The sequence below is a fragment of the Puntigrus tetrazona genome, chromosome 20 (genome assembly GCF_018831695.1).
Source record: "Puntigrus tetrazona isolate hp1 chromosome 20, ASM1883169v1, whole genome shotgun sequence".
NCBI lineage: Eukaryota > Metazoa > Chordata > Actinopteri > Cypriniformes > Cyprinidae > Puntigrus > Puntigrus tetrazona.
This window is the reverse complement of record NC_056718.1, coordinates 19,241,913-19,252,023: the sequence shown is the minus strand read 5'-3', so window position 1 is coordinate 19,252,023 and position 10,111 is coordinate 19,241,913. Positions and strand designations below refer to the sequence as shown.

Here is a 10,111-nt window from a genome sequence, read left to right as displayed (position 1 = left end):
TTGAATAGTTTTGATTAGAAATAGTGATTCATTGCACGGATTGGGAAACAAATGTGAGCAAAGAGTGCTTAGTTCCCGCTGATGACAATACAGTGTTACATGTTTATGGGCTCTATATGTTTTCAGAAAAGAGATGGAAGTCATCCGAGAGTCATTTCTGAGAGTTTATTATCACATGCCTGACATCAGTCTGCATCAACAGCATTGAAGCAACGAGCAGCAACTCTCACTTGATTGCCTCATAAATATCTTTTTTTTTCTTCAAGGGATGGGTGCGAAGAATATTATTCAAGTTCAAACTATACTAGGGAATATAGCAAATAAAATGAACTGTTATTATAGTACAAAGCGATTAAATATTATACTTTTTATTAAGTAAAAAGATTATTAAAAAGATGGACTATGCCTATAAGATTTAAGATTTAATGCACCTCTGACTCTAGCGTAGAGTTTCAACCTTGGAAACAAGTGTTTGTGAATTTATTTAGTCAGTATAGTTCCATAAAGGCCATTTGCATGGCAATATTAAAGTACACAAAAATAGTATTTAAAAGGTCACAATAAAGAACAAATAATATCTTTCAAAATGGCATTTGATAGAAATTCTAAACTTAATTAAAAAAAAGTTGCGAAACAATAAGCAGTGTCATGTTAAATTATTCCTTCTCGAAAATGGTACTTTTAGTTCCTTTGCAACCTTACTTATAGCTTTAAATGTTTCAACTATGAAATAGTTTTTAAAAGCAAACAAATGCGTTTGGTTGCAATTATTGAGAATTCTAAATATTTCCTATTTCATTTAAAAAGGATGTTACCCAAGCTCAGGTATCACCACTGCTAAGAGTTCTTTAGCAGCTTTGTTCTTTCCGAGGAATTTTGTGAGGCTTTTAAGATTATTATCTTCTGATGCAATTACCTTTAATCAGTTCCAAAACATAATAAAAATACACGTCTCCCTTGTACGAAATCCACCCACCTTTAAAATAATCTTTGAAGTCAGCAGAAAATGCTGAATCATTGCAATCTGGCAGGATGAACTCGATCAACCTCAGGGTTACAATCAGCACGTCTCTCAGGTTATACATGTGCAGACTTGCCCTACCGCACATTTCTGTTTTTTGAGCACGGGTACACATTAAAAAGTAATAATGCTTTGGTATTGCCTCATCTCAGGAAATCAGCTTGGTTCGGTTGTATTTATTCACATCCGACTAAGCACAGAATGACTCGGTTGCGAGTGGTATAGCTTTTTATTAATAAAGTATCAAAAACAAACAACAGTCAAAATCGAGCCACATATATGTCACAGGCCATCATCTTCTCCATCGATGAATTTTGGTAGCAATTGCACCTGATCACTTTGGACACCAATGACGTGATGAATTCTGGTTTAACCACGAACAGAAAGCACAGCTTTGTTTTCATTACACATTTAATGTCAGTAGTGCCACATTTTGTGGCATGCCTGTTTGAACAAATACAAAAAAAAAAAAAAGGAAAAAAGCTACCGGACGCCTGCGCCAGTTAACCTTTCAGTACTTATATTTAAACTATGCTCCAAAGCATAAGGGAGAAGTTTGTTAAAAGATCAGGGGTTTTCCTCGGTTTAGCAGTAATGAGCGATTTTTATACTTCAGTACACCTTTTCTGTAATATTAAGAAATGCAGTCACAGGGCTGATCAGATGTCTCGTGGTATGTGTTTCTTCACTAACAACACGGTGTGACACTAACTACTTGACATGTGATCTAAGAACACAGACGATTAATAAGAGCTTTACTTCAAGTTTTTTTTTTCCCTTTAGGACGAGCCCAGCCAACAAAAATACATTCTAAGAACATACGGCTAAAATCCTCCATGTTGTTTGTGAATGAAAGAAAAGCAAATATGCAAAACGCTGGAGAAAACTTTAAGGCAAATCATGCTGAAACCATTTGAAAACATTACTGGAACACTACGTTTGAATGCTCTCTGAATGCCGCGAAACAAATAGTAAGCAGTAACATTTCAAAAAAAAAGGTGTGACAAGATGGTGCTAACATCACAAAGTTCCATTCTGTTAACATTACAGGACATTAGCCAAAGTTCTGAGAACATTTCTGGTTAACTGGGAGTGCAGAGGTTTGTGTATCTAGACAATAACAACACACAACTACAGTATATGAAAAACGCGACGTCAAAAAATAAGCATGTCCTTGCTAATAGCACAAAAACACTTTTTTTTTCTCCTTTTATACAGTAGGCTGGCAAACGCCGACCTTCCTGCTCACAGCATTGTAACAACAACATAGTCATACGGTTGAGGTGATAGCAAACAGGCTTTCGGTGAAGAAGAGTGGAAACTTCCTTGTAAGTAGCGTGCGAGACACCTCGTCATCTCAAAGTCCGCTCCGTGTCGACTTCCCTGTTATTTTATCTGTTTATTTAACGTGAGTTTCCTGCAATATATATAGACCAGGTCCTGAGAGATTAGTAGCAGCTTGAAATACTTCATGTGGCATATTATGTGGACGCTTAACAAGGCAGAGGCCAGAGATAAATACGTAACTAAACAATTTCATCACCCTGTATGTCTCGCTAGTGAGTGAAAAAGATACGCGCAAACGACTACATTTGTTTCCGCTCGCTAGAATAGTACTTGCTGTCAAACACACCGCCAGGGTTTCATTTAACCAACAAGCTGATAAATAAATTAAATCATGTCGTTCTAGCATCAACACGACATCAGGCTTTGGTGCATACAAAAAGCATATTATGTTAAACATACAATTACGAACACATTTAAATGAAAAACGCATCAGGCATCCTTCAACACTTTAGTGCTTTAACAGTCTCTTTCAGTGTACATCAGACCGACCTTGACTGGCAGCATGGCAGGCACCCGTGTTTAGTCCTTTATAATGTGGGGTGAACCTTCCAGCGTTTCCTTGGCGAGGTTGCCGAACCATTAGCTTCTTGTCTGTACAGTTTGTGATTTAGAGGTGCCCACAGCTAGTTGGGATTGAGGTGTGCATTGGTCCACTTGCGGTAAGATTCAGACCCTGGAGGGTGGTCTCTTTGATTTGCTGGATGAAGAGCTTTCTCTCGTCTTCGGGGGTCTGGCCGTTCTGAGCTCGGACGATACAGGTGGGCCTGTGCAGGTTGAGCATGTAAACTAACTGCTGCTTTTGGTTCTTCAGCTCCTCAATCTGGGCTTTCAACTCGGCATTGATGGACTCCAACTTCTCTGACTCCTGAGTTAAAAAGGAAAGCCATTCATGAGTTTACAGGAATAAATTACTGAAATACAAAATCTATTATTATATATCGGTGTATATTTGGTGCATTTTATATATTCTAAATAATCAAATAAAATATATAATATATATATTAATATTTTAAATTAAACTTAATAAATAAATAATAAATACAATCACCTTTTGTAAATTGTCGGTTTTCTCTTTTTTCTTGTTTCTGCATTTTGCTGCTGCAATTTTGTTTCTCTCCCTCCGTCTTTTTCTCCTTTCACTCTCCTCTGGAGCGACCTGCAATGGCAAAATTTATGACACATGTTCAGATATACCTACATTGCGCACTAAATATCGATTTCATGAAAGCCGAAACCGCCTAATGATTCTAAATTGGGTCCACAAGTGGATGAACAAGTGAATTGCACAAGCACGGCTTTTTCTGCATGCGGGTTACTCAATATAACTAATGTGAAATACAAGAAATCACATTTGATTCAGCGTTCTAACTGTAAACGAGTGGTTCTCACCTCACGCTTCATCACAGGTAGTTCAGTGGGGCGTTCTGTACACGCTCGGTCGGTGGTCAGGGTGCTCATGCCGTTGGACAGGCGCTTGTTCTGGATGGCGTAGCGCAGCTCCTCTTTCACTAATGGAGTGAAGTTGGTGAAGTCGTCCAGCGTGAGTGAGCCGGGCGGGGAGAGGCAGGGTACCAAAGCAGAGGCGCTGATCTCCGACGGACCCAGACCAGGATGCTGAAGCATCATTCCGAAATCTAAAACATTTGAAGCAAGATTTAAATCACGCTCTTAATATGGAAACTGGGTCACAGTAAACTTTCGGTAGTCAGTTACAAACTTATACCACCTTCTCTGCTGAATGTTAGTAATGTAATAAAGAGAAAATTTAACAATAAATGTAAAATAATAATAAAATAAAGTGTAATTTAACAATAAATGTAAAAGAGTATTTCAGAAAAAGTATGAATATGAACTGCATTAAATAAATGACTTTATGAATTAATGAGTAAGGAGTATTTCCAATATTTTTTTTTGTTTGGTAAATTAAATTATAGTATTAATTAAAAGTTTTGTGCTGTTATACAGTGTATATATATATATATATATATATATATATATATATATATATATATATATATATATATATATATATATATATATAATTAATTTTTTTATTAATTCATAAACAGTTGCTATAAAGTAAATTTTTCATAAGATTAAAATTTAAAGTAATTTGTCCTTCAGTTGTACCACATGCCTAACTTTTACAATGATTTTACATTTTCTGATTTTAATAACTGAAATAAGTTATTACAAGTATATTACAATAATACAGCGTAATGACAGTTACACCGTGCTGTCATATAATGTTTTAATATTGTCACAACATGTTATTTTAGAGTATTTTTACGTTCTGGCAACAGTTGTTATATAACTTATACACATAACCTATAGGTCTAAAAAAATATATATCGGGCACCTTTGTTCTTTTATATAAATGTTATGCGATTATATTCAACTACTCGAATTATTTGTTAAATATACGTTTATAACAATCCTAATACATAATAATTTTTAACAGTTTAATAAACTAATCCGGTTACCCTCAAATCTGTCGCCTATAATCTTTTTACAGTCGGCCATAACGATAAGATTCGCCGACAGAACCACTTAAAATAATCCGTTATCCAAATATTTCAACATAAGTTACCGCAGCCCAGTTCCGCACGTTTTGTAACTATTCTAAAGGAGCTAGACCACAAGATAACAATAGAATACAACAAAATCTAAACATAAACAGCGCAACAGATTACATTCTGACCGCGAAATGATCTATAACAAGTGCAATCGCTTGACCCAAAAACACAGTTGTATCGAAATCAGTCGCTGGCTGAGTTTATTCATTAGAAAACAGCGTAGACGTTTTCCAGCCCGTTCCAGAACAGTTGCGACAACCCCAAAAATAACAAGCGAAGCAACGCTGCCGCTCACCTTGTTTTGACTGAATAAACGCGCGTGTTGGGATGCTCTCCTCCGACTGGAGCGTTCTCGCGCTCAGCTGGTAAAGTTACAGTTGTCGCCGGCTCGTTGCATCACCCCTTTTTATGGCCGGAGGACGTGAACTACTACGAGGGGGCGGGGCGAGTGACGTCACCCTATTTATAGTATCAAGAACGCCGTCTTCGCGATGATGCAATCAGGCAACCCTCCGCGCGCACCATAACCGGGCAAGCCGAGGCCCCGCCCTCCCAGCGCCGCGGAGGAATCGAAGTCGCAGCCCGACGTGTTTAACCTAATGAGCGAATAAAGACATACCCGTGTAATGACATGGGATCTCTGGTATGCCCTAGTAGTGTAATGCACTGAATAGTTGTGAAAAAAGACACGGGAGAGGAGAGATTGACTGGCTAGCTGGTCGGGAGGAGACCAGAAAATCACTCTCACTCTGTTAAAACACACTTATGTTTTGTCTGTTAATGGAGAGTTGTGAGAAGATGGAGAGATGATCCCCAGGTCAGTGTGTTGCTGTCTTTTGATTTGCCTGTTTAGTCTTTTAAAGTCCACGAGTGATCTGGTTTTCCACATCCACCAAAATGTTTTCACCGTCTAACTCGTCCCAGTAATTGGTTGCTTTTATTTTCTTAACTTTGCCACCACTTTGATTGTTACAGGGCACGTGTTTTTAATTTTAGTGAGTTGAAATGTTACAATGTGCTCAAAAAAGTATGTAAATGTATTTCTAGTAAACATTATAATTCACCCTAGTCTATTTTGAACCCTTTCTGATATCCTAATATAGTGTCTGTTGGGCAGAATCGGAGTTAAGCTAGTGCATATGACTGTTTTTATTTTTAAAGTCGTGTTTCTATTAATGTTGCATTTAATTTCCATTGTTGAGGTGTTTTAGAAGAAACGGGAGCGTTTATTTATATTTGTAACATTAATATCAAACACGCACACCTAACAAGATCAACAAATCATCACTCATATAAATCTACAAAATAATTAGATAAAGGAAAATGTTGAAGCAGATGTTAGAGCTGATAGTTTGGCTGTGTTTGCTTTATTTTGTGGTGGATAGATGTTGAGTGGAAATGATTTTGGAGTGATTTCAGGGAGTGGGCAGCGTCTGCATTCCTCTGCTGGATGTGAAGCACAGCTCTCTTGCTCTAGTTGGGTCATTACACACTCATACCTCTGTGTTCTAGAAATTTCCACTGATCCCTTTTCAGCAGTCAGTCCTGGTGCAATCACCATTAAAACACTCCCTTATTACAAACAATTGTGCTTGTACACAAAACAGTGTTACTAAGCAGCCATGCGTAAACACGACACAAAGTCTAAACACCGCAATATTTATTTTTCCCAATAGAAATGATAGCTGTCAGGCTTAAAAATGAATTTCTCAAAATCATTTATCAATAATTGATGAATCTGGGTTATGAATAAGTTCCATCTGACTTATAGCAAAGACTTGAATATGAACTATTTTTAAAGTGAATTGATTGCTGTTACTGTGAAAATAGCAATATTAAAGTTTTTATATAAGAGAATTAAATTCAGGTAGTTTTTTTTTTTTTAAAAATAACATTTCATGTGGTCTTTGATTTTCTTATTCGCTTTTTCCTAAAACTCAAAGAGAGACATTTAAAAAAGATATTTTGAAGTGAATTTGTTGCTGTTTTCTTTCCTTATTTGATCTGCCAATAAATGAAGATACAGATACTTCTTTTAAACCGAGTAGGAATTTTTTTCCCTCAAGAAATATAAAATACAAATATTTTTAGCTAGGCTTTTTTTATGAAAAGCAGTTCGGTAGGTTTCAAGTCTTTGTGAATTGTTTGATTCACAGTTATATGGTTAATATTCTGTTTTTGAATCAATATTCCGTATTGCTTTTATTAATTAATAATTTATGTTTAATTATTCATCTTTATTTTTTTCCTCCTCGGTCTAGTGTGTGGTGCTTCTAGCATTTCTTTCTGTTTGTTAATAAGTGATAATCAGTTAAAAACTAATTTGAAACAATAAATGTATTGTTCAAGACGTATGTCATTTTATTTCCGGTACACCTGTGCTTATTCTGCTGGGAACTGACTTCAAACGTTTACTATCAGCTTGACGCCAGCTGGTTAAAAGTCACAAAAAATATTTTGAAAAGGGAAGTTAGTTCTGTGAAAAGTCCTTGTATATTACTTCTTGGCATGTTATGCGGCCCACATAAATTTTCATGTGTAGCTTAATTTTTTTTGTGTGTGTTTGGTCTACAGATTACAGATATAATATATTTTTCAATATTTTAATTTAAGTACTACCACTACCAAAATCACAAATACAACTGGCGCTGTTCAAATTAAAATGATGCTTGTGATTTTTTTTTTTTTTTGTTGCCAAATGTGTCCATAAATTCATTAAATACTGTAAAGCTTTACAGGCTGAACCAAATATTAAGATACATTTATACTAACATTTTTCATGAAACATAATATGGACTTTATTTATATTTAAGCTAAAAATGTATTCCAGACATGTGCGGACTCATTCGAACAAACTAAATCTGAAACCTTACGATCAGCTTAATATAGCAGTATTCACTATCTTATCGTCTCTTTATCATATCTGGCAGGGCAGAGTCACGTCATAGAGTTCAGTGTGCTTCATCATATAAAGTTAAACAGGTGTTTCAAGGCCTGCGGTCATTTTGTGTCTGGGGCATGGATACAGCTGTTATGATGTCAATATTGACCCGCTAGCTATTAATACACACGAAGATTCAGAAGAAGTGATTTCACTTTTCCATCTGTTATGTGATGATTGTTATCTATCAACAAAAAATGTAAAAGTTTGAGTGAAACGAGAAGACAGATGAGATAAAGGTCCCTACGATATTCAGTGTAGTAAATAATCATTTCCAATCAGTTTCTTTATGATGTGAAGAAAGATTTACAGCCATATTTCATCATATTAAGTCTTTCGGTTTTGTTTTTACAATATCCCCTCTCAAACTTTCTTTTTCTGTATTCTTCATATTTTTGATCAGTTTAAGATAATTTGCTCAGTCTGTGTGTGTGTGTGTGTGTGTGTGTGTGTGTATGTATGCCTTCATTTATAAAATTATTAGAGATGTATAGAAAGAGGAATGATTATTAAATCACAGCAAATGCCCAATATTTTATATATGATTATAAAATGTTGCATATATCTTTAATTTGGCTTCATTTAAATTTTAACAAAAAAATAAGCTTTTTTTTCACTTCTGTTTGTACTGCACGTCCACTATTTAAATCTTCACACCCAGCATGAACGTTATAAATAAAAAGTATGTAAAATATGCCCTAATCATTCTCTCTGTATGCCTAATATTTTATGAATCGCTAAAAAATAAAAAAATAATAATAAAAAGTAAAATAAAAAAAGATCAAAAAGACTGACGTATTTTCTTTTTTTTTGTTTTGTTTTGTTTTCATTTCTGTATGCATATTTCATACTGTAAGTGCGCATTATGAAAAACCAAGAGCATAGGATGTGACCAAATTATTTTAATAATTGAATTTTGCTTTATTGCGTTTTCTTATTATTTTTCATCCCCGAGTGATATGTCCTTTGTGTCACAGGCTCAGGTTAAACAGCGCACAAAGCAGTTTCATAAGAAGCACAGACTCCGCATTGTTTCTTTAAGACAAAAACTCGAGTATTCTCGCCAGGGGAGAGAACACGTCATCCTTCCGGGAAGTTGAGACTACAGTAATCCCGAGACTGCCTCTTGTTTTCTAGGACTTGGAGGTGAGCGGTCAAATCACCCTCTTCCCAAAACATCACGCGTTTGAAACGAAACTTATGTTGCTGGAATAATAAAAGGTCGGGATCGATATTTTGATTTGCACTTTCGGTCTGACACACGGCATTCCAGTCAAACGTTAGTCATCGAAAACGCCTGGTGGTTTCTCACTAGATGTCGTTAACTTTATAAATCTAATCTAGTATGCCATATAGCACACTCGGAACACAATCGATACATTTACAAAAACATATGTTTTAAGAATTGTTCTTTTAATTTACAATTCTGTCAGCGTTATTATATTTTACTGAAACTGAGGCCCCGCCCTTTAGATTTATACATCAACCGACCGCACTCATAATAATATAATACAAAAAATATAAACATTCACGTCGAAAACCTTAAAGTAATTTTCCAGATTTTTTTTTTGCGTTTATTTTGTTTATAATGTGGCGAGGTATACGAACATCGTTCCCAAACTAACATTTACACACAAAAATAGGATAGTAGCATTTATGCTATTTGACAAAACCGAAAAATGGGTCGCATGTCTGATGTAGAAATGTCTTGTACTAATATAATTATGGCCGTGTGTTTTTCCGTGTCACAATTTTGCCCTTGCTACAATATTTACAAATTATTAGTTAATAATTAGCATATTGTTTGTTTACAAAAATACGATTTAAAGATGTTTTGCTAGGTTTATCTTATGTTTATCTTATGTCTGCTCAGCACATGGTGTCCAGAGTAAAATATGCATATTGTAGCAAAACAAGTAGCTCCAGGTGGTTTCGGTGCTTCTACGTCATAGACCTCAAAACGACTCAATAATAGCCTATATCAAAAAGTATGACGACATGTGGTTTTTTCGTTTGTATTACTATATTTAGTAAAAGTTTTGTGTGGGTTGAGATTAAAAATTTCCAGTCAGCCTCGTCGCTGAACACGGAACGTACCCAAGCATCTTCGACTGGTGTTTTATAGAACAGAGTAGTACATTTTTGTAAATTAATTGTTAATGGGAATATCACAAGGCGCATTGTCTTAAATGACTCTGTGGCAGTGGGGCCCAAATGTGTATAGCA

At 35.5% G+C, this 10,111-nt stretch overlaps 1 protein-coding gene across 1 annotated transcript; it reads right to left on the bottom strand.

Moving 5' to 3' along the window:
- Positions 1–1,231: 1,231 nt before the first annotated feature.
- On the bottom strand, positions 1,232–5,395 carry atf3 (activating transcription factor 3). The gene is made up of 4 exons (XM_043219967.1): positions 5,240–5,395; positions 3,758–4,002; positions 3,417–3,524; positions 1,232–3,233 (listed from the first exon to the last, which is right to left on the bottom strand). The coding sequence occupies exons 2-4, from the start codon at positions 3,992–3,994 to the stop codon at positions 2,976–2,978; spliced, it is 603 nt and encodes a 200-aa protein (XP_043075902.1). The 5' UTR covers positions 3,995–4,002; positions 5,240–5,395; the 3' UTR covers positions 1,232–2,975.
- Positions 5,396–10,111: the final 4,716 nt, after the last annotated feature.

What these genes read in the sequence shown, in the direction of transcription:
- atf3 (XM_043219967.1), bottom strand. Translation starts at nt 3,994, where the DNA reads ATGATGCTTCAGCATCCTGGTCTGGGTCCGTCGGAGATCAGCGCCTCT. An exon ending in TACCTGTGATGAAGCGTGAG is followed by an intron (nt 3,525 to 3,757) that starts GTGAGAACCACT and finishes TTGCCATTGCAG; the next exon opens with GTCGCTCCAGAGGAGAGTGA. An exon ending in AAACCGACAATTTACAAAAG is followed by an intron (nt 3,234 to 3,416) that starts GTGATTGTATTT and finishes TTTTTAACTCAG; the next exon opens with GAGTCAGAGAAGTTGGAGTC.